Consider the following 22,286-nt stretch of genomic DNA (forward strand, 5'->3'; position numbering starts at 1 on the left):
GCCCGCCCCGCGCGCATGCGCGCCCCGAGCCGCCTCCCGCGCGCGGACCTGGCGCGGCGGCGGCGGCGGCGGCGGCGGGGAGGGGACGGCGGGACGCACGCGGAGCCACTGCGCGTGCGCGGAGCGCCTGCCCGCGCGACCCCGCCCCGCCACGCCCCTTCTCCGCCCTCTTCTCGCGCAGGCGCGTGGCGGCGGTCACGTTCCAGCGAGCGGGCGGGGCGGCGGGGACGTCAGTGACGTAACGGCGCAGGACGGGGCGGCGGGACACGCGGGCGTCGGCAGGGGGCACTCTGCACGCGGCGCGCCGGGGTGGTGGGGGCGTGGTCTCTGATTGTGACGTCACCCCGGCACAGGCCACGCCTTTTAAAGCGGCAGTGCACCCCCGGAGAGCACGGGAGAGGCGGGCGGGGGGGATCGGGATATCAGCGGGGTGGCGGTGAGGTGGGCTCAGGGCCCGCGCTCGGGGGTGTGTGTGTGTGGGTGTATCCCCGTTCCAAGCCGCCCGGCCCCGCTGAGGAAGACGCCATCGCTTCTTCTAAAACACCAGTTTTTATTAATGAAACAACCAAAAGATGGGGAGGGGGGCGGTGTCCCCTCCAGATCGAGGGGGCGGCGGTGGCCGGGGTCACCAGCCCGGGCGGGACGCGGCGGTGGGAGGGGGCACAGCCATGCCCGGTGCCCCTGCCCACCCCGTCACTCTGCGGTGCCGGGACGCGCGGGGGGGACACGCTGGTGGCGGAAGGGACCCCCCCCCGGTGAGGGCGAAGCAAGCGGGGGCCGGGGGGACACGCAGCATGCTGGGGACAGGGGAGGGACACGTCCCTGCGTGGCGGCGGTGGGAGACACGGGGGGGACCAGCCCTGTGCTGGGTGGGGGGCGAGGGCGGGGGGGGCACCCACATGGCCACCCAAGCCCCTCGCCCACCCCCGGGGCTTTGTCCCCTCCCCGCTGCAGCCCCGGGGAGCCCTGTCCTTACCTGGGGGTCCCCACAGCGCTGCTCCCCCTGCCTGTGTCACTCCTCCGTCGCGGGGACTGCGGGGGCTGCTGTTTTCCCGCTGGGGGGACCGATGGGCAGGGTGGGGTCCGGGGACCCTGGCTGGCTCAGGGGCCGGGGGGCGGGATGGGGTCCGGGGACCCTGACTGGCTCAGGGGCCGGGGGACAGGATGGGGTCCGGGGACCCTCGCTGGCTCAGCCTCTCATGAGCCCGGAGCGGGGGGCTGGGTGACAGTGGGGCTCGGGCAGAGCCCTCGGGGGTCCGGGTGGGTCGGGGGTGGCAGGGGAGTGGCCGGTGCCCAGGTGGGTCCTGCCAAGCGCTCGGCTTGAGTCTCCTTGGGAGAGGTGCTCCCAGCCCGTGCCGGGGCCGGCGGGCACGGAGGGGAGGGGTGGCTGCAGCGCCCTGCTCCACGCTGCCCACACCTAGATGGACACCTCATATTCCCTCGTGTCCTGCAAAGAAAACAGACTGCAAGGGGTTGGACACAGTGCAACGGGGTGCCCGGGACAGGGATAGGGCATCTCCCATCCCATAAGGAGCTGGGGGCACATCCCAGACTACAGAGAGCCCTGGGGATGCGTTTCCCATCCAAAACACGGGTTCTGGATCAGTGTCCATTCTGTCCATGGTCCTTGGGTGGATATCCCAGAGAGTGTGTGTGGTCGCTGGATTGATTGATTAGTTCATTTCTGAACTAATGTGTGGTGCCTGGATGGATATCCCAGAGGGTGTGAATGGTCCCTAGATGGTTTCTGGAGTAATGTGTGGTGCCTAGAGGGATATCCCACCCCACATGTGGTCCCTGGATCGATGTTCCATCCCGTGCATGGTCCCTAACTGGATGTCCATCCCTGAACAGCCCCTGGATAGATCCATCATCCCATGGGTGGTCTCTGTGTGCATGTCCCATTCCCTGTGTTTTCCTGGATGGATGTCCTGTCTAATGGAACACATGATCCCATGCCACACCTGTCCCAGCCCCTGGCACAGGTGGCCCATGCAGTGCAGGGTCCCCAGCGTGCCCAGCCCCACATGGGGGGTGTGGGGGCCGGTACTTACTCCTGTCTCATAGGTGGGATTGTCAAAAGCCGACTCCACGGTGATGTGGTCGTAGGGGTGGGAGCCAGCCAGGGGCAGCTGCAGGGCTGGCTTCCCCTGGAGCCTGTGGGGAAAGGGCAGCTGCAGTGGGCACTGGGGGACTGCGCATGGGGCCCCAGGGGGTCACGGGGGGCCACTCACTTGGAGAAGTAGAGATAAATGCCCCCGATGAGCAGGGCCACCACCAGCACGGGCAGGAAGACAGCGATGGCCACGTTGGTGCCCTCCAGCGTCGTCCCCGAGGGCACAGCCTTGGCCACAGCTGTGCGGGAGGGAGAATCGGGGCTCACCCAGGGGACACCCCACATCTGCCGCCCCCCGGGTGCCCCTCAGCGCTCCGGCACCCCAAAACACCCTCGCCCTTACCATCCAGGTTGCGGTTGCTATAAAACTCATCGTAGGAGGCTGGAGGAGGTGGAAGAAAGAAACCAACAGCAGGGGTGAGAAGTGGGGCGCTGAGCGGAACCGGCGGGGTGCTGGGGTGGGAAGGGCTCGTCTCACCCGCCTTGCAGATGGGAGGGGAGCCGCTCCAGCGTGAGGGGTGCCCGGGCAGGCAGCGCAGGCTGCTCTCGCCCAGCAGCGCCCGGCCGGCCGTGCAGGAGAAGTGCAGCGTGGCTCCCGCCGGGTACAGCCGCCGCTCCGGGCTCTGCCGCCCGCCCGCCGGCACGCCGGGGTTGTGGCAGGGCTCGTAGGTCTCGGCTGCGAGGCAGTGGGACGGTGGCGTCAGTGCTCACCATCGGATGGCTCGGGGGATACGCCCGAGGAGGGGACGCCCAACTCACGGATGCACTTGGGGAGGCGGTCACTCCACTTGGGTCCCCCCGCGGCGCGGTCGTGGCAGGTGAGGGTCCCGGCGCCCGCCAGGACGTAGCCCTTGTCACAGACGTACTGCACGGTGGCTCCCACCGGGAATTTGGGGTTGGAGACCACCCTGCGGCTGTGCTCAGCATCGCCAGGGTCCCGGCAGGTTGTCACTGCAGGCAGGAGTGACCAGTGGTGATGGTGGATGGGGATGAGCAGCAGGGCAGGGGGTCACTGGTGGGCACCACTCACCCCGCTCGCAGGAGGGCAGGTCACCGCTCCACGTCAGGTCCCAGTGGCACATCAGGAGGTCAGTGCCAGTCAGCTGGAAGCCGGGGTAGCAGTGGAATGTGACCACAGTGCCATGGAGAAGCTCTGGCTGTGAGGACGTCTTCCAGCCATTGGCAATGTCCGGCAGCTCAGGGCAGGTGTCGTTACGGGGAACCTCTGTGGGCACGGAAGGCTGAGCAGGGCAGTGGGGACACTGCGGACACCAGGGGCGCTGTCCCACCATGGGCCTCACCGGAGAAGTGGATGACAAAGCCCTGCCGGTAGGCAAAGGCCCCGGCCCCGGGGTCAGACTGGAACTGCACGGTGACATCGGCGGTGGACGCGTAGAGCTTGAAGCGGCCGCGGGCGCCCGTGTACTGGCCCAGGATGCGCGCCGTCAGGTCGTCCCCGTCGTAGAAGGTCAGCATGTCCCCCGAGCCCAGCCGCAGCCTGGGGCAGTGGGGCCGTGAGGGCAGGGAGGGCACAGATCCACCATCCCACCATCCCATCCCATCCCAGCACTCACACACGGACGTCCAGCATGATGCGCTTGTCCTCCTCCACGTGCAGCCCCCAGATGCAGTCCTGGCCTTTGCCGTACGCCTCTGGCCAGTTGGGTGACAGCACCACTCCAGCTGTGTCTGTCAGCTCCCCGCTGCACACCGCTGTGGGCACACGCCAGGCTTGGCACTGCCATGGGGCACCCACCCACTCCAGCATCCCACACCCAGCACCCACTATGTCCCTCAGCTCCATCACACTCAACAGCATGGTGGCTGCAGTATCCCTCAAGCCCCATCCAAACCACCCCCTGGCACCCTCCAGCACCAGCACCCACCACGGCACGCTGGCTCTGTCTCATTCCACTGTGGGTCATTGGGGTCCACACACTCAATGATGGTGGAGCCCTGCTCCAGCGTGTAGCCAGGGTCGCAGCTGAACTCCACCGTGGTGCCCACGGGGTACCGGGGATCGCTGGCCGTGAAGTTCCCATACTTGACATAGGGCTCATAGCAATGCCCCTGCTCGAAGGCTGCGGGCACAGGGGCAAAGGTCTGCGGGGGCCAGGTGGGCACAGGGATATTGGGGTCACCTGCTGCTCCCTTGGCCCCATACCCTCATAGCGCAGCGCCATGCCCGCCGCGGCCCCGCTGCTGTCGGTGGTGAGCTCGACGAAGAAGTGGCGGCCGGTGCTGAGCAGCCCCTCGATGGGCAGGTACTCCACCTCGTAGGAGTCGTACACCGGCGGGGCCTCCACGTTGTTGCCGTTGCGAATGATGAGCCTGCCAAGGCATGACAAGGGCAGGGTGCACTGCTGGCCATGGCCAACAGCATGCTTGGGCATGGATGGTAGCCTTTAACCCCAGCCATTTCCAACAGCACCATCATTGGGCATGGCCAGAGGTTATCTTCCTTGGATATGGCCAACAAAACTTATCCTTGACCATGGCCAATGGCCAAAGGTAGCCACACTTGGCCATGGCGAGCAGCACCCATCCTTAAATATGACTAACGGCACCCAACCATGGCAGATCCCATCCTTGGATATGGCCAACAGCGCCTGTCCTTGACAATGGCCAAAGGTAGCCACACTTGGCCTTGGTGAGAAACACCCATTCCTTAAATACGACTAATGGCACCCATACATGGCAGATCCCATCCTTGACCATGCCCAATGGTCAAAGGCCGCCACACCTGTCCTTGACCATGGCCAATGGCCAAAGGTAGTCACACTTAGCCATGGCAAGCTACACCCATCCATGGCAGATCCCATCCTTGGATATGGCCAATGGCACCCATCCTTGGATATTGCCAAGAGCACTCATCCTTTTAACACAGCCCCATGAAGAGCTGTCCCAGGGTGCCCTCAGATCCCTGCCCCCCAATTTGAGCCAAACCTGTCATCATCCTCTGCCAGCGACACCTTCTCAAAGTGGAGGTGCAGGCGGTGCCCGTCCGGCGCTTCCAGCAGCCAGTGGCACGTCAGGTTGTTGCTGTAGTTCCCGGGAAAGCCGGGTGACACAATGCGTCCCACGGTGGCGTTCCGCACCACCCCGCCACACGCCGCTGCGGGAGAGGCGCCGTCAGTGGGTGGCAGTGCCACGCCAGCTGCCCTGTGTCCCCAAGCTGCTGGTGCTCACCGAGGCAGACGGGCTCACGGGCACTCCAGAAAGGGCGGGTGGCGTTGCGGCACACGAGCCGGCGGGCGCCCTGCAGCTGGTATCCCGTGGAGCAGCGGAAACGGGCATCCCCACCGGGGTGCAGGCTGCTCACCGAGACCTCGCCGAAAGCCGGCCGTGCCGGGAAGGGGCAGCTCAGCAGGTAGGCTGGGGGCAGGCAGTGTTGTTAGCAAGGTTGAGGAGTGATGGACACCCACCAGAACCCAAAAACTGCCTCCCCAGAGCCCTGGAAATGCCTGGGTGTGGCAGGGCTCGAGTGATACAGAGCTTATGGATGCTGAGAATTATGCTCAATGAATCCATAACTGCTCAGGCCAATTAGCTCTCCATGAGCGTTCCTCACTGTGAGAGCCTGTCGTCTCTACGTTTGGTAGCTATATCCCCCTCTTTCTCTCTCTCTCTTTTCTCTCTCTTTCTCTATCTTTTCTCTCCCTTAATGACCACATTTCGCTGTGGTCATTCAATAAAGGTGCATTTGTTTTGATTATCACTGTGAATCCCCTGTGCTGTGTCGGTTCTTTTCGCACCCTGAGATCAATCCACGAACCATCACGAAACCTGTTCGTAAGGACGGATCGTGACACTCACCTAATCAGTGCCTGCTTAAAACTCAAATAAACTCCTGGCGCATCACCACAATTCAAATTAGCACCACGCTGGCAGGGAAGCTCCCAGAGGGTACAGAGGGTTCTGAGCCCCATACCTTGGTAATGGAAGTGGTAGGAGCCGGGGCTGGGGGGCCGGGGGCTCTGGAAGCGGAGGGTGAGGAGGTTGGCTGGGCTGCGGATGACCTGGCCCCGCAGCAGGAAGGACTCGTTGGCCAGCAGGTTGGGCTCCAGCCCTCCCGCGCTCTCCACCGTCAGCGTCTCCCCTTCTGCCAGGCTGATGTTCTCTACCTGCAGGGGACACAGGTGTCACCACCTCAGCATCACCCGGCACCTGGCTGAGAGCTGGCCCTTGAGTGGCTTCTCTGCAGTCGATAGCCCGCTGGAGCTTGTCTGCGCAGGGCAGCACCTTTCAAACATGGTTAGCAGGGCCATAAATCATTCCCCACGCCAAGAGCAGCAGGGCCCGGCTCTGCCAGAGCACCACAGCACAGCCAGGCCCACGCTGGCAGCCTTGCAGACAGCCAGCCTCGCCCTCCGGAGCAATTTACTATTAATGATGCTAATTAATCCGTGCTGCATGGTGAGGAGCAGCAGCAGCACTGGTGAGTGTGGGCTGCTGGAGCAGGGCTGGTGGTGGAGTTGCTGCCTCTGGCTCACCACCAGCTTTCCACAAACCCTGTGGTGGCTTCAGCAGAGATGGGGACACTGATGGGAGCAGCACAAGGGCTCAGCACAGCAGGGTTTGCTGTCAGCCTCTGCTCCTGGCAGATGGGTGCTGGGTGTTCCTGGTCCTGCAGCACAGCACGGCACCTGCTGGCACTGCTCACACCTTCTCCATTAGGGCCTCATTAATTAAATCTCACAGCACTTCTTTGTGATGGGTGCCAGGCACAGCAGCTGGTGGGCACAGAGCATCCTGGGGCATCCCAGCAGCTCATGTACCCACATCCCTGTGCCAGGAGTGTAGGCAGTGTCCTGAGCCAGCTCTCTTGGCTTGGGGACACAGGAATGGGAAGAAGACCATGTGTTTGTGCTCTCTGTGCAGACACACAGCCGTGGCACAGAGGAGGGGACACACCACACCTGTCTGCAGGCACTTCCCACCCTGGCCCACCCTCAGCCCTCAGCTCACCTTGAGCTCCACACCATAGCCAGGGTAGACAGAGATGGTGTAGGTGCAGTCCAGGCTGCCATCATAGGGGACACCAGCTGGCTCTGGGGACACCAGCCAGCCCTCGGGACCCGCCAGCGTCCGGTTGCAGGGAGCTGGTGACAGAATAAACCCAGAATAAATTTTAAAAAATTATTTATAAAAAATGAATAAGCTTAGCCTCACTCCACCCTGGTTCCACCTGACTCCCTCCCTGGCGCTCACCTGGCCCCTGCAGCGTGGTGACAGTGGTGGTGGTGATGGTGGATGTGGTGGTGGTCCCCTCCTCATCGCCAGGCACCGCAGTGGCCCCGGCGTGGGGTGCCAGGGATGTGCTGGGCGTGGTGGGTGCCTGGCTGGGGGATGCCGTGCTTGACTCTGGCACCCCAGATGGGGACCACGAGGGGTCTGCGCTTGGCACAGCCCCCCACGCCTCCCCCCACGGCCCGGGGCGCCCCGCTGGCGTGGTCAGGGGGTCGGTGGGGAAGGCGGGCCGGGGCAGGGCAGGGGTGCGGGGGGATGGCTCGGGTTCTGGGGGGCCGGGGGCCGGCTGGAGGGCACCGCCAGGGAGGAGGGGACCGGCCCCGGCGGGCAGGAAAGGCGCCTGGGCCAGGTAGTCCTTCTTGAGGAAGGCTTCGTGCAGCAGGTCCTCCAGCAGCGGGTGGTGGTTGAGGATCTTGAGCGTGGGCGCGGTGCTCACAAAGCGAGCCTCGGCCTCCCGCTCCGCCGGCTCTGTGGGCAGCGCCGTCGGCTCCACCTCAGCGCTCTCCCCGGCCTTCCTCGCCAGCCCGTTGAAGCCTGGAGGGAGGAAAGAGTGGGGGATGCTGGGGAACCTGTGGACTGATGCTGTGCTGGGGACTGAGAGGGAACGGGGGACTGGTGCTGCACCAGGGGGTGATGGTTCATCACAGACCAGCACCGTGCCCTCAGTGGCACCCAGGAGCAGAGCCTGGACGTGGACTGTGCTGTACCAGGTGTGGATGCAGCTCTGGGGAGTGATGCTGGTGCAGTGCCACAGACCTGTGCTGCACTGGGGACCAGCACTTCCCATGGACCAACCCTGCTGCTCCAAGGGCTGGCGCTTCCCTGCACCCCAATATTCCCCCAAAACCAGGATGGCAAACAAGTGCATCACCCATACACAATGGGACTATGACACCTTCTCCCCAGCACACCCTACACTGGGGCAGCCCTACCAATTAAGCCCTGGCTAATTAATGCACATCTGCAGTTGTACCCCGTGAAGGGTGCCCGCTCCTCCTGTGAGCCAGCCTGGATGGGGACAACCCTGGGGCTGGGTGTCCCTGATATCTCAGATTATCCTTCACCACAGAGATGGCCATCCCGTGCCAAGGTTCTCCTGGGTCTGCACATTCCCAGGGTGCAGACATGCAGGTGATCACCATGACTGCCATGACCAGGAATGTCACAGGAGCCTGGACACTTGCACCCCTCTCCATGCTGCCAGAGAGCTCAGCTTCCTCCCAGCCAGGCTGTCCCTGTCCCCGGGCAGTGTGAGGCTGCAGGGAACCTCCTATCCCATCGATGCTCCCCCCTCTCCCACCCACAACCTCAGGGATTCCCCTGTCACAGCCCCGTGACCCTGCCAGGCATTAGTCCCTGAGCAAATCCTCAGCATGCCCAGCCCAGCAGCTTACGGCCTCTAGACCAAAAATAAAAGAATTTAATCAGCCCTAATGAGTCACCCAGCATCTCCCGCTCCTGGATCCGGCACAGCACCGTCCCCTCTCGCTGGGCACAGCTCAGTGCCACGGCAGAGGGGGGGAGCCAGGGTGACACCCAGCATCCCTCTGGGGCCATGGGGGTGACACCCAGCATCCCTCTGGGGCCACGGGGGTGCCATGGTGACACCCAGCATCCCTCCGAGGCCACGGCAGCGTGGGCACGTCTCTCCGCCGTGCACAGGCGCTGATGACACGATACTGCCAATTACCGGCTAATTATCCCTATCCGTAGCAGGGCAGGGCCCCGCGAAGATTAATTACTCCACGAATGCTGCTTTTAAGGGACTATTAAGAGACATTATCTTGGGTGTGCAGCGTGGTGGGGAGCTGCTGGGTGCTGGCAGGCGTCCTCACACCGCTGCCACCCACCCCTTGTCCCCAGCATCCCCCTGTCATAGCACAGGGACGGTGATAATGCCCTGAGCACAGAGGCACAGCAGGGACACCTGCCCACACCAGCTCCAAGGGGTTTGCTTGCCCCCCAGCAAGGCCAGAATTATATTTTAATGGGATCCGTTTATTAGAACATAAAAGTTAATGAGTTTATACTGAAGGGCGCCAAAATCTCTGTCGGGCTTTAATGGCAGATTAGTGCTCAGGGCTGGGCCCTGCACCACCACCACTGCCCTGAGTGGTGAAGGCTGGGCTGGAGATGCCCACCCAGCCCCCTGGACACTCCTGTCCATCAGCATCTCACCTGCCCGGGGTGCTGGGGGGCACAGAGGGCCCCATGGAGGTCACTGGCTAAGGCCAGGCCTCCAGGCAAGGATCCTACAGCAGCTCCCATCTGGACACTGAGCACGCTGGTCTGGGCACTCCTGGGGACACCAGGGCTCTGTGTGGGGCTCTGGGTACCACAGGATGCTCAGGCACTGCCCTGGGCTCTGGGTGGGGCTCTGGGTGCCACAGGATGCTCAGGCACTGCCCTGGGCTCTGGGTACCAACAGGATGCTCTTGGCACAGGGAATGCTCGGCACTCTTGGCCCTCTGGGGATGCAGGATGCTCAGCACACCGTGGGAAGGCAGGGGGTGCCCAGCTGCTGCCACCCTTGCCCCGTGAACTCCACAGAATGAGATCCTCCACCTCCACAGATGTCCCTAAGCAGCTTATCTCCAGTGCCACGGCTATGTCCCTCCCATGTCCCCAAGGTGACCAGGCACTGCTGACGTGGGCCTGGCCACCCAGCACAGTCCCCTCTGGGCCCTGGCAGCCAGCAGGGACCCTGCTGAACTCGGGGTGGGCAGAGGGGCTGCCAAACCCCCAGCAGCTCCTAACCTGTGGGGTAACTCGGCGTGCTGGCCACTGTCAGAGGCAGGATGGGCTCCTAATCCCTCCCATTGGCTTTGCGGGGTGGGAGTTTATTAACAGCAGCCGGGAGATGCCAGAGACTAATCCGGCTGCGGCTGCGGCGGGCGGGGCCCCGGCGGGGATCGGGGATCGATGCCGCCTGCTGTCACCGATAAATAAATAAGGCGGCACGCGGCCGCCCAGGGAGCCCCGATCGATGCTGCCCGCCAAGACAGCAATAACACAGCGCCCGGCTCGGCGAGGGGACAGGCCAGCGCCCTCGGTGGCCCCAGGAGCATCGCAGCGAGGTTCCGTGCCTCAGTTTCCCCACCCGCAGGAGGGGGCAGCGGGAGGCGCAGGCGGGCACAGGGTGAGGGCAAGGGGTGGGCCTCACAAGATTCTAGGTTTATTTTCTAATTTAAAATCCAATCTGGCTTTGCCCCCATGGTCAGGGCCTGCAGCTGTGATGAATGAGCTGTCAGGCAGCCGACACCACGCTCCCGCGCCCACCCACAGCATCCCCATGCCACGGCCCACAGCCCCCTGAACCACCCCCAGCCTCCACAACGGGAGAGGGAACACACCTTACTGATGCCGGATCCCAACCCTATCCCCACAACCTCCCCATCCCACGGCCCACAGCCCCCTGAACCACCTTCAGCCTCCACAATGGGAACAGGAGAGGGAAGGCACCTTATTGATGCCAGATCCCTACCCTATCCCCCCAGCCTCCACAACAAGAACAGGAGAGGGAACACACCTCACTGATGCCAGATCCCTACCTGCCCCCTGCCCTGGCAGGGAGCAGGGCTTGCTCCCAGGTGTGAAGGCAGCGTGGGCAGGAGCAGGCAGGGAATGCAGGTGGGTGCAGGTGGTGGGTGGGCAGGTGTAGGCAGTGAGGGAATTCAGGCATTGTCTGGATGCAGGCAGGGCTGGGTGGGTGGGTGCAGGCAGAGGCACACAGATGTTGTGAGGGTGAAGGCAGGGGCAGGAATGTGCAGCCAGCTCCTCTGCCACCAGCTGTCACCACAGACAAACCACTGGCACGCAGCATGGCAAGCTGGCACCGATGCTGCCATCCACGTCCTGCCACCCCACGGCCACGCTGGCACCACCAGTGACCCCAGATGCCCACGGCCGAGCTGAGCCTGTCGGAGCAGCTGGAGCAGGGACCCCAGGGGCCGCCCCGTGCCCGGACCGCTGCAGGCGTGTGCGGCCGCCAGCCCTGGCAGCTACCGGAGGAGCTCGGCTTTAATATTCATGGCAGCGCTGGCGGGGAAGCGTTTGACCTTGTATGTTTTGCAATTCTCCTTGAATTGAACAGTCATTTACCCGCTGACACATGTCACATCACCGCAACCGGCTCCCTGGAGCATCGCGGCGGCCGAGCCCGGCTGGCACACGGAGCACCCCCGTGTGCCCAGCGGGCAGCTGGGTGCCCATCCCAGGGGCTCTCCTCCCTTCCCAACGGTGCCAACAATGCCCTCGTCCCCTCCTGGCCACCCACAGCCCATGTAATCCCCCTTCCCCATTCTCCCTGCGGAGCTAATGGGTTTCTACAGCAATTTCCCTGCGTGGCAGCAGCGGTGATAAATTGTGTGTCTGCTGCTATTTCAGACCCGAGCGCTGTGCGGTGCCATGTCCCCCCTCCCTGGGCTCGCAGCACCTAAATCAGCCCCTCCTCCAGTATTTCCAGTGATGGATACCCCACTGCTGGGCAGCACCCGCCCTGTGCCACCCCACTCCGGCCATGATGAGGGTGCCAGGCCCCCACGGGGCTCTGTGCAAGATCTGGTCTTCATCTCCCCCAGGACCCAGCACAGCTCACCCCTGTGAGGGGGCAGAGGGGCACCCAGCCCTCGGGGCACCCCTGGGTGCTGGGGGTGCGTGCCCAGCGTGGGCAGGAGTCAGGCAGGGTGAGCAGGGCCACGCTGCCCACCCAGCTCCCGTCTCCCCTTCCCTCCGCCCACTGCCAGAGACAGTAATTGAAATCGGTTGCGGGAGGCGAGCGAGAGCTGCTTGTCGGGCTCGGCGCTGGGCTGCTCAGCCATGTCACACGTCCTGCAGGCACCATCCCTCCCCTCCCAGCGCCGCCTGCTCCTGCCACAGCCGGCGCTCCAGCTGCCCCCATGGCTCCTCAGCCAGCCCCACATCCTGCCCGAGCACTGCTTTCCCTACAGGATGAACCAGCCAGTTCTGGAAGACACTCAGGGCTGATCTCACAGCCAACACTGCCCCTTGCTGCCACCCCCCAGGGTATGTGGGGACAACCAGAGCCTGCCCTGCCCAAGCATCACCTCGCTCATCGCCCACCACTGGCTGATCTGGCATTTCAAGCACCTCTCTCCATTTTCACAGGGTCAGAGCAGCGCTCTTGCAGCTGATTAATATTTGATCCCTTCAGCACAGCTCGTTACTGCATTTAAATTATATATGTAATAATTCCTACTGGCACAGCGAGTGTGCAGGCTGGCTCCCGCTGCCTCTCCCGCAGGCTGGGGGCCGAGCAGATCCCCAGCCTTGGCCAATGGGACCCCCTGGCACCTCGGAGGATGTGATGAGCAGTGCCAGGTCTCAGCACAGGGCAGGCTGGCAGCAGGCCAGGCAGATGGAGCCATCCCCAGCTGCCTCTGAGGGGTGCAGGCAGCCCCTTCACCCACCCGAGGCTGCTCATGGTGAGAGCAGTGCTGGCCCTCTGGTTGTCCCCATGTCCCCAGCAGCAGGAGGAAGGGATGCTGCCACTCCCGAGCTCCTGCCTGCGACTGGAGGGAATCCATTACCTCCCTGGTTATAGGCAGCTTTCAGAGGCAATCTTTCAATTGTGCGCATTTAAAGAATTGATTGGAGGCGAAATTATCCTCTCCCGTCAGAGCCGCTGGAGACACAACTTCATCCACCTCCCCTGGGGGCTCTTGGTGCTCCCAGGGGACCCCACAGCCAGGTCAGCCTCAGCCCCCACCCCAGCAGGGAGTGACAGCCCCAGGAGCCCCGTACCAGCCTGAGGGTCCCACCAGCAGCACAGAAAAATGCAGGGGCTCTGCTGCTCCAAACCAGGCCTGGGGGTGCCCTTGTCATGCCCTTGCCCAAGGATTTTTGCCCCCTTTTCCCCCACACTCCCCCTGCTCTGCTCCAGCCCTGCCTGGCCCAGCACCCTGCACTGAATCCATCCCCAGCACTGCAAACCCAGGGGCCATCCCTGCGGCAGCCAGGCTTGGGCAGCGCTGGGGGAGCCTGGCTCAGCCTGTGCCCCACATCCCCCCGGGACAGCCCTGCCCTCCCGCTCCCTGGCTTAAGAGCATTATCCAGATAATCCTGGCCTGGCGGCACGGCAGCGCGGCGGTGACGAACTCCTCGGAGGCACGCAGGGCACGAGCACACGCGCTGTGTGCAATTACTGGAGCGGGCGTCCGCCCCCTTCCCCAGCCCCTCCTCACACCGAGACCCCCAGGGGCACCGTGCCCCCCAAATACATCACCCCTTGGGCACAGTGCAGCTGGCTGATGCTGGATGCTCTGGCACAGCTCATGGGGGCACAGCCAGGCCCTGTGCCCCCTGACACAGCCTGTGATGTTTCCTAATGCCACAGGCTGCCAGGACCCCAAATTACAAGGAGATCCCTCCAGCAAGGCTAAAATGACCCCCACAAAAAATTCCTGGCCTGCCATGGCTTTGGAGAGCTGGGGAGAAGGACTGCAGTGGGGCAGGGTGGATGGAGCTGTGCCTGGCACCATTCCCCTCGGCTTCACCAGTGCCATGGGGGCCAGACCCCACTTGCTGCTGGGGCAGATCCCTGTAGACACCAGGGGCTGGTGGTGCCCCACAACTGGGGCAGGAGAGGCAGGATCAGACCCTGCACTGCCACCCCTCAGACCACATCACAAAGCTCCCCAGCCTGGATGAGGTGTCCAAGACTCCCTGACCCCACGTCCCTCTGACCACAGCTCATCCCCATCATGCACCAGCCCATCGATGCCAAGTCAAGGCCACGGTGACACTGAGCCTGGCACTGCTGCATGGAACCCCTGGGAGCCCTGCCTGATGGAGGACAGGGACTTTGAGGCACGAGCCACACAGGCAGCTCCCAGAACATGATGAGGGGACACAGGGTGGACAGGATGCCATGGGTCCCAGTCCTGGGAAAAGCTCAGCACCTCCCAGGGCATCCCTACTTTTAAGACTCTGGGAAATGCACATGCAGTGTTTAATTAACTTTATTGATATTCAGAAATTAGGGGACTGACTAGAGGTAATTGCTCATTAGAAATCATTAAACTGACACAGTAAGCACCAGCCTCCCGTGGGGGAAATCTGCCCTGCTCAGCGCCCTGCTCCCAGGACAGACCCACTGACACGGACCCCCCATTCCAGTTCTGCCGCCCCCCAGCAGGGCAGGACATGGGGGTGCCGGGGCATTGCCCCACTTGCTGTCCCCATCCTCTGCCTCCCCCAAGGAGGAAGGCTGTGGCAGCAGCCCCAGGCGGCGGGGCGAGCTGGGAATAGCAGCGGGCGCAGGGCCACGGCGCCCTTCCCCGCCTGGGCCCCGCCGCCAGATGGGAGTTTATGTAACTCCCCGCACGGCTGCTGCCTGCAGCCGGTGCCCACATCCCGCATCCCACCGGGGCTGGACCACGACCCGCCCATCGCCCCATGCCTGGCCACGCCGCTCCGGGGCACCCCAATCCCTGACAGAGCTCCCCAAGCCCTGGAAGGTCCCCAATCCTATTTTTGGAGCAGCGGAGCCACGAGGCACCGAGACTGCTGTGCCCCACGGGTGGCAGGGACAAGGAGCCGAGCTGGGTGTTGGCTGCTCTCCTTGGCAAGCCAGCACACCGTGTCCCCAGTGTCCCTCACGGAGCTGGAGGGGTCACCCCAACAGGGAAAAGAGGGGGAAAGAACCAAACGCCCCCGGTGCCCCCCACCCGGCAGGGGGACCGCACGGAGGGACCGGCTCACGGCACAGCCAGCCCGAGGGCGGCTCGAAGGGCTCGGTGACGGCGGGTCCGCCGTGCCTGCCCAGCCCCCGGTGCGGCGGTAACACCGGCAGAGGGGCTGCCGCCGGAGCCTGCCGGGGGCGGCGTTGCACCAGCCCGGCTGCAAAGCGCCGTGCGCGTCCCCGGAGGGGCGGATAACGGGCAGGGGGGGATTCTCGGTTCACCGGGGGAAAACGGGGAGCGTCCCCTCCGCACCGGGGGGCGAGCGCGAGTTGGCAAAGTTTGCCGGGGATGGAGGCGGGCTGGGGCCGCCCGGTAGCGCGGGGCGGTCGGTGTGCACGGCGGGGATGAGCCGGGGTGTCGGCGGGCGCTTACCGTGTGCCGGGGCGAGGAGCAGCGCGGCGAGGAGCGGCAGGAGCAGCGCGGGCGGCGGGCCCATGGCCGGCGGCGGCGGTCAGCACCGCGGACAGCTCCGCTGCGGGCGCGGCGGCGGCGGCGGCGCCCCGAGCGGCGCCCGCCGATACCGGGGACGGCGGAGGGGGGGGCCCGTAATGCTCCGAGCGCTGCGCACGCCAATCCAAGCACCGAGGGGGCTCTCCCCGCCTCCCTCGCAGCCCCCCCTCGCCGTAATGCTCCAAGCGCGGCGCACACCCAGTGATACCGGGGATGTGCGGAGCTGGGGGGGCTCTGCCCGCCTTCCCCTCAATCCCCCCCTCCGTAACGCTCCGAGCTCGCCAATCCCAGGCACAGGGCGGGGGGCCGGCCGTGATGCTGGAAGTGGGGCGCTCGCTAATTCCAGGGATGGAGGGGGGGCTGCCCCCACCCACCCCCGGCCGTAACTCTCCGAGCGAGGCGCCCTCCAATCCCGCAGGCTGGAGAGGGGGGGCTCCTCCCTGCTACCCCACCCCCACGCCGTAACTCTCCGAGTGCGGCGCCCGCTAAAGCTGGCGATGAATGCTAGGGGAGGGGGAACGCCTGACCCCCCCTTCCCCCTCGAATCCCGGCAAACCTTCGCGGTGGGAGCCACCGAGGGCTGTGGGAAAGGTGCTCGGTGCCCAGCTCACCATATCTTGCCTCCCCGCCCTACAGAACCCTCACCACAGCCACCTCCCTTCCCCCAGCCTCCTCTTCCCCATCCCTAAATAGCCCAAATTAGGGCTGGGCTCATCATCCTCCAAGCAGAGACACCTGGACCCGGAGCAGCACAGAGAGGGTTCGGTGTTCTTTGTGGTGGGGTTCCGAGAGCCCCTCCCCAGCCCCCTGCCTCGGGCTCCCGGAGGGCAGCCAGCCCTGCAGTGGGCAGATGGTGCTGGCACCGGCACCGAGCAGCTCCATGTTGGCTGATGGACGGCTCTTGCGGGTGTTAAAAATATATTAAAATAAAAAAAAAAATCTCTTTGTTTAAAAACCCCCTCCTCACCCCTCCAAAAGCCCAGATGGCTTCGCCTCGCCGGATCCCCCGCAGCCCGGCCAGCCCCGCTGCACACACAGCCCACGCACCCCGCTCCACTGGGGGGTTAATTCTAATCCCAGGTCCTGCTTTGCATCATTCCTGCCATGGAGAATGGCACGGCTTGGCATGGGGAGCCGAGAGCAGCAGCCAGCCCCACGTCATGGGCTGAGTGCCACCAGCCCCGTGGCATTGTCTGTTGTGCCACCAGCCCCGTGGCATTGCTGTGCCACCAGCCCCATGGCACTGTCTGCTGTGCCATTGTGCCCCCAGCCCCACGGCTGTGGTGGGAGCAGGGCTGGAAGTGGTCCTGGGATCCTCCTCATCCCGGGGGTGCTGCCGGCTCTTCTGCAAAGCACTTTCAGCTCTAAACCCAAAACTTTGATCCGCCAGTAGCGCCATCAATGTTTAATGCAGCAAAACCCTGGTAGGGCTCGGAAGATGAGCATTTTGAGGCCAAATTGAAGTTTCTAATATTATGATATTCAAATAATTTTAATCTGCCTGATGCATCCCCAGGCATGTACCTGGACTGCTAATGAGGGGCTGCCTTCAGCCGCTGCTGCTTTTGACAGAAAACAAACAATTCTTTGCAGGTGCCATCAAAGGATTGGGAATGGAGAGGTCTGGGGAGGAAAATGGGGGCAAGCATGCATGGAGCCAGTGTTGCAGCTGGGAGAGAAAGATGCTGTGTTTGCCTCAGCTCCCTGGGGAAGAGCTTTGCTCCCTAATTCTTTATTAAGTGCTGGTTTGTGCTTGGTGAAAAATGAGGCTGGCATAGATGGGTGGTGGGATTTTGGGAAAATTCTGTCCCACCATACAGTGGATGAAAAGGGTGCAGTGGGTGCAGAGTCCAGCGCCCATCACATTGCATCTGATCCTTATCCATCAAATTGCATCTGATCCTTGCCCTGATCCAACCTTGGCCAAAGTTCCTTGTTCCCCACCTCCCCAGTGCCAAGTGGATCTGAGATAGGGCAGCTCCACAGCCTGTGCCAGGCAGTTCCTCAAGCCCCCATTTCCCCCTCCCCAGGCCATTGACAGCCCCAAATTCTCCCATCCATCCACCCAGCCCACACAGGGAATATTCCATTTTTACTCAGCTCTCCTGACCCACACCAGCTGCTTAGGGAAATGGATTTCTTGCTGCCACAAGCATTGCTTTCACTTAGTATAAACCCAGGTGAAGAGGACACAGCAGGGATGATGGAGACCTTGGTACAAGGCTGGGGGGACCCCTTAAAAATTCACCCTAAGGCAAACTGAGGTCCTGCAGCTGCTTTTTGGGTTTTGGGGGTGCAGACCTCCCTGATACCTGCATTCAGCCCTGGTTGGGGTCACCTGCAGAACAAAAGCAATGGCTGGAGGGGTCCCACAGAGCCCTTGGGATGGTGATTTGCACCCCACCAAAGACCTCACCATCTCTGTAACCTCACGAGCAAGGCTTTTCCATCCGTTCCATTACCACGCCGCTAACAGGAGAGGAGTTCATTTCTACCATTTAACGTTTCACGGATAATTAATTATTCTTCATCTTTCCAGCAAAAAAGGAAGAGCAAGCACAGGGGCTATTCAAAGCAAAAAAAAAAAGTCAGCTGAAACCCAGGGAAATTGCTGAATTATTTGTAACATCAAAGGCGAGCGAGGATGTGCTGATTTAACGGGGCCCTGCGTGATGCAGAGCCCTGGGCGCGGTGGTGATGCTCAGGCTGGGGTGCTCTCATTGCAGCAGTGGCCATGGGCAGTGGGGTGGATGAGGGGTCTGGGGGGACCCCAATCTCTGCCCGTGCTGCCCATCCTCCTCCTCTCACCTCCCCATCACTGTGAGCAGCCAGTTCTGCCTTTGCACCATGTTGGGGTGTCCCTGTGGCCTGGTGGGAGCCTCCAGTGCTCCCCAGTGCTTCATTCATCACCAGAGGCAAGTGGAAAATAAATAATGGTATTTAACATTTCGTAATAATGACAATTAACCAGTAAATAATGCCTTTTACACCGCAGAAGCCAGAGTAAATTAATTCCCCTAATTAAGGGGAATGTCAGGCAGCACAGGGCAGTGGTGGCAGTGGGCAAAACTAGCAGCCCCTGCCTGTGTTATCCCTCACTCTGAGGCATTGTCCCCAAATCTCAGTCACACCCCAAAATTTTACAGATTTGCAAAATCCACCACGCTGCATCCTGGCAGCTCTGGTGAGCTCTAAATCACCCCTATCTCCCGTTAAAAAAATAACAACAAAAGATGGCGACAAAATGGTTTATGGCTGCAATAAATTGTGCTGGAGGTAAAAAAAGCCTCGTTTGCCTGGAAGCAAGGGGGGGTTCCCACTTCCACACAAATGGAAGCCCTGTGTCCCACCACAGCTGGAGCCAGCAGTGACCAGTGGAAAAAGGGAATTATTGGAAGTGGTTTTCCTTCACATCTACGCCACCCTGACCACCTGAGCTGCCTGCCCTGCTGGGACCAGGTGTTGGTGTTGGAATGAGAATATTCGTTCCTGGCCAGCTGCAAGGGGCAGGAAGAGTGTGGCTCCTGTGTGCCCCTGTGTCCCCACAGGAACTTGGGCAAGGCTCCACCACCCGCTCGGCCCAGCTGGACTCTGCCCCGTTCCTCCCCTTGGCTCCCTCCCAGCGGCCACAGAGAGAGCAGCAGGGACGGGGACGGACACAGAGACAGCAGCAGGGACGAGGACGGACATGACTGCGCCAAGCCAGCCCCAGAAATCCACCTACGATGTCATTGTCATCGGGGCCGGCATCCAGGGCTCTTTCACCGCCTACCACCTGGCCCAGCGCCACCAGGACACTCTGCTGCTGGAGCAGGTATGGTGGCCCCATTCTGCCACCTCCCCATTCCCAACAGGCTGGGCCGGCTGCCTGCAGAGCTGGCTGCCCTCCACCGTGGCACGGAGCAGAGCTGCTGCTGGCACTGCAGTCCCTAATGCCACGGCCCTCTTGTCCCCGTTTCCTGCCGTTTCCCGGTGCCGTGGGTGACAGGGCAGGCTGTGTCCCCAAGGTGCCCTCTGCTGCAGGTGCACATGGTGGCACTGAGGGTGGCAGTGCCTGTGCTCACCCCCGTGTCCTCTCTGCCTCGCAGTTCCTCGTGCCCCACTCTCGGGGCAGCTCTCACGGGCAGAGCCGCATCATCCGCAGCGCCTACCCCCAGGAGTTCTATTCCCGCATGATGCCCGAATGCTTCCGCCTCTGGCAGCAGCTGGAGGCCGAGACCGGCACCACCCTCTACAGGTGATGGGGACAGGGACTGGGGGCGGTGACCTTTGGGTGGGACGTGTCTTCCTTGGCAGGCAGCTGCCAGTTCCTGGAAATTTATGGGGTTCCACTAAAGAAATGTCCTTAAGTAAATGAACAACTAAATGATCCTCCGGTGTCGGTATCAGGACTGATGACCCTTGCAATATCAGGGGGCAGAGTCCCCATGCACCTCACCCTGCCCTTGTGCCCTGCATCCCACTGCGTTGTGCCCCAGTACCAGGGCACAGCACATCCCAAGCATCACTGCTGTCGCCGTGCCTCAGTTTCCCCCGGGGGCAAAGCAAGCTGGGGGTCCCTGCAGGGAGGGGGAGCAGGGCGAGCTGACGGGACTGGTGGGATGCAGGCAGACGGGACTGGTGCTGCTGGGGCCGCCGGGAGAGCCGGAGCTGGAGGCCTGCAGGAGGAACCTGGGTATTGAGGAGGTGCTCGACGCCGCGGCGCTGTCCCGGCGCTTCCCTGGCTTCCAGATGCAGGCTGGGCAGGTGGCCGTGCTGGACAGCACCGCCGGGGTGCTCTTCGCCGACCGGGCACTGCGGGCAGTGCAGGTGGGTGCTGCAGAGGGGAGGGAATGCTCTGGGATGACATGGGATGCTTTGGGATGGGATGGGGGTCCCCTGGCTCTATCCTCGCAGCCACCTCTTGTCATTCCTCCCCACACAGGAAGTTTTTCGCCGACACGGGGGCACCCTGCGGGACGGGGAGAAGGTGCTGAGCATCCAGCCTGGGGCCACGGTCACCGTCACCACCACTGCTGGGGTGTACAAAGCCCCCCGGCTCATCATCACGGCTGGAGCCTGGACTGGTGCCTTCGTGGAACAGCTGGGTCTCCGCCTGCCACTGCAGGTAAAGGTTGGTGGCACGGGAGGGTGGCAGAGGCATGGCCAGAGCTAATGGAGTGATGATTCCAGCCCCTGCGCATCAATGTCTGCTACTGGAGGGAGAAGCAGCCTGGGAGTGCTGGCCTGGGCAGTGTCAGCCCCTGCTTCTTGACCCTGGGGCTGAGCCAAGCCCCCCACGGCATCTATGGGCTGCCCTCCATTGAGTACCCAGGGATGATGAAGGTGAGCAGGGCACAGCTGAAGGTGGGGGAGTCCCTAACCAGCCCACCCTGACCAGCTGTGCTCCAGGTGTGCCACCACCACGGCAGCCCCACCGACCCAGACAAGCGGGATCAGGCCCCCCGCTCTGACATCGCTCTTCTGAGCAGCTTCATCAGCAGCTACCTGCCTGGGCTGGAGAGCCAGCCTGCAGTGATGGAGACCTGCCTCTACACGGTGAGACCCTCCCCAGGGCACAGATCCGGGCATGCGGGGTCCTGAGCCTTCCCTCACCCCAAGGGGAACCCCGGCCTGTCCCCTCACCTTCACACCCTGGCTCCCCAGAACACTCCAGATGAAGATTTCATCCTGGACCGGCACCCCAAGTTCAGCAACATCATCATTGGTGCTGGCTTCTCAGGTAGGCGAGGGCAGCCACCCCCAGCCCAGCACCCCACACCTGTCCAGGGTTGTGGGGATGGCTGTGTCCCCACCTTCCCTCTCCTTCCCACAGGCCATGGGTTCAAGCTGGCGCCAGTGGTGGGGAAGTTGCTGTGTGAGCTGAGCCTGGGCGAGGAGCCATCCTACAACATGGCCCATTTTGCCATCACTCGTTTCCCTGGTGTGCTCGGGGCTGCACAGTAGATGTGGGGCCCCAGATGTGCCCCTATGGCATCACACTGGCCTGCAGCTGTGTCCCTGCATTCCAGTGTCCTCACACCCAGTACACCTCCATCTCCATGTATCTCCATCTCCCTGCACCCTGGGGACTCCCAACATGCTGCATTCCTCCAACCCCACACCCCAGATAACCTGCATTGCCATGCCCCCATATCCCACCATCCCAGCACCTCTCATCCTTTCTTCCCCACATGCCTACACCCTGGTACCCTGGTGCCCTGCCTCCCCACCTGGCAGCATCCAGCATCCCCCATGCCAGGCGGTGCCAAGCCATCTCTACCAAGCACCCACTCCTGGGGAACAAATTAAGAAGCTTTGTCAGCCTCATGAAGATGGAGCAGGAGCAGCGCGGAGAGACACACTCGCTTAGGAGTCAAGTTAAATGTTTTAATGTTAAATGTGCCATTTTATTATCATTAGATCGCTCCCACTTAATGAAAGCGCATTAGCGCAGCGTGGCTTTATGGCAGCGAGCACCGAGCTTGGCCTGCGTGCTTCCAAGAGATACTGGGGAAAGGGAAACAACCTGCCAGGGAGGGAGGGGGGTCCCCAGGGTGCAGGGTGTCCCTGGGGCCAGGGCACAGCACGTGGCACGGGGACAGCACAGGGCCAGGGCCGAGGCTGAGCCGTGCAGGCAGCCAGCAACGCACATCATCATCTCCTCCGCGTTAATTATTTAACGCCAGCAGGCAGAGGCTCTGTCCCGCTGCTCATCTGCATATTTATGAAGATTGATAAATGATTCAGCACTGGCACCCACCAGGGCTTCCCCCCCCGCTCCCCTC

General features: G+C 62.7%; 2 protein-coding genes across 3 annotated transcripts; one reads left to right on the forward strand and one right to left on the reverse strand.

Moving 5' to 3' along the window:
* Positions 1-530: 530 nt before the first annotated feature.
* On the reverse strand, positions 531-15,848 carry SEZ6 (seizure related 6 homolog). Of its 2 annotated transcripts, none has more exons than XM_064729146.1 (17): positions 15,442-15,848; positions 7,328-7,900; positions 7,085-7,218; positions 6,048-6,240; positions 5,306-5,491; positions 5,063-5,231; positions 4,281-4,447; positions 4,003-4,197; positions 3,691-3,829; positions 3,418-3,614; positions 3,147-3,341; positions 2,876-3,067; positions 2,595-2,792; positions 2,460-2,498; positions 2,235-2,355; positions 2,055-2,157; positions 531-1,463 (listed from the first exon to the last, which is right to left on the reverse strand). In XM_064729146.1, the coding sequence occupies exons 1-17, from the start codon at positions 15,503-15,505 to the stop codon at positions 1,431-1,433; spliced, it is 2,898 nt and encodes a 965-aa protein (XP_064585216.1). In that variant the 5' UTR covers positions 15,506-15,848; the 3' UTR covers positions 531-1,430. The 2 variants fall into 2 exon arrangements, with proteins under 2 accessions (XP_064585216.1, XP_064585217.1); XM_064729147.1 differs by having other exon boundaries at positions 531-1,447; positions 15,442-15,847.
* Positions 15,849-19,121: 3,273 nt separating this feature from the next.
* PIPOX (pipecolic acid and sarcosine oxidase) lies at positions 19,122-21,942 on the forward strand. Its single transcript, XM_064729381.1, has 8 exons — positions 19,122-19,333; positions 19,608-19,756; positions 20,127-20,328; positions 20,444-20,626; positions 20,692-20,844; positions 20,911-21,057; positions 21,166-21,241; positions 21,335-21,942. The coding sequence occupies exons 1-8, from the start codon at positions 19,208-19,210 to the stop codon at positions 21,463-21,465; spliced, it is 1,167 nt and encodes a 388-aa protein (XP_064585451.1). The 5' UTR covers positions 19,122-19,207; the 3' UTR covers positions 21,466-21,942.
* Positions 21,943-22,286: the final 344 nt, after the last annotated feature.

Source organism: Zonotrichia leucophrys, chromosome 19 (assembly GCF_028769735.1).
Source record: "Zonotrichia leucophrys gambelii isolate GWCS_2022_RI chromosome 19, RI_Zleu_2.0, whole genome shotgun sequence".
Classification (NCBI taxonomy): domain Eukaryota; kingdom Metazoa; phylum Chordata; class Aves; order Passeriformes; family Passerellidae; genus Zonotrichia; species Zonotrichia leucophrys.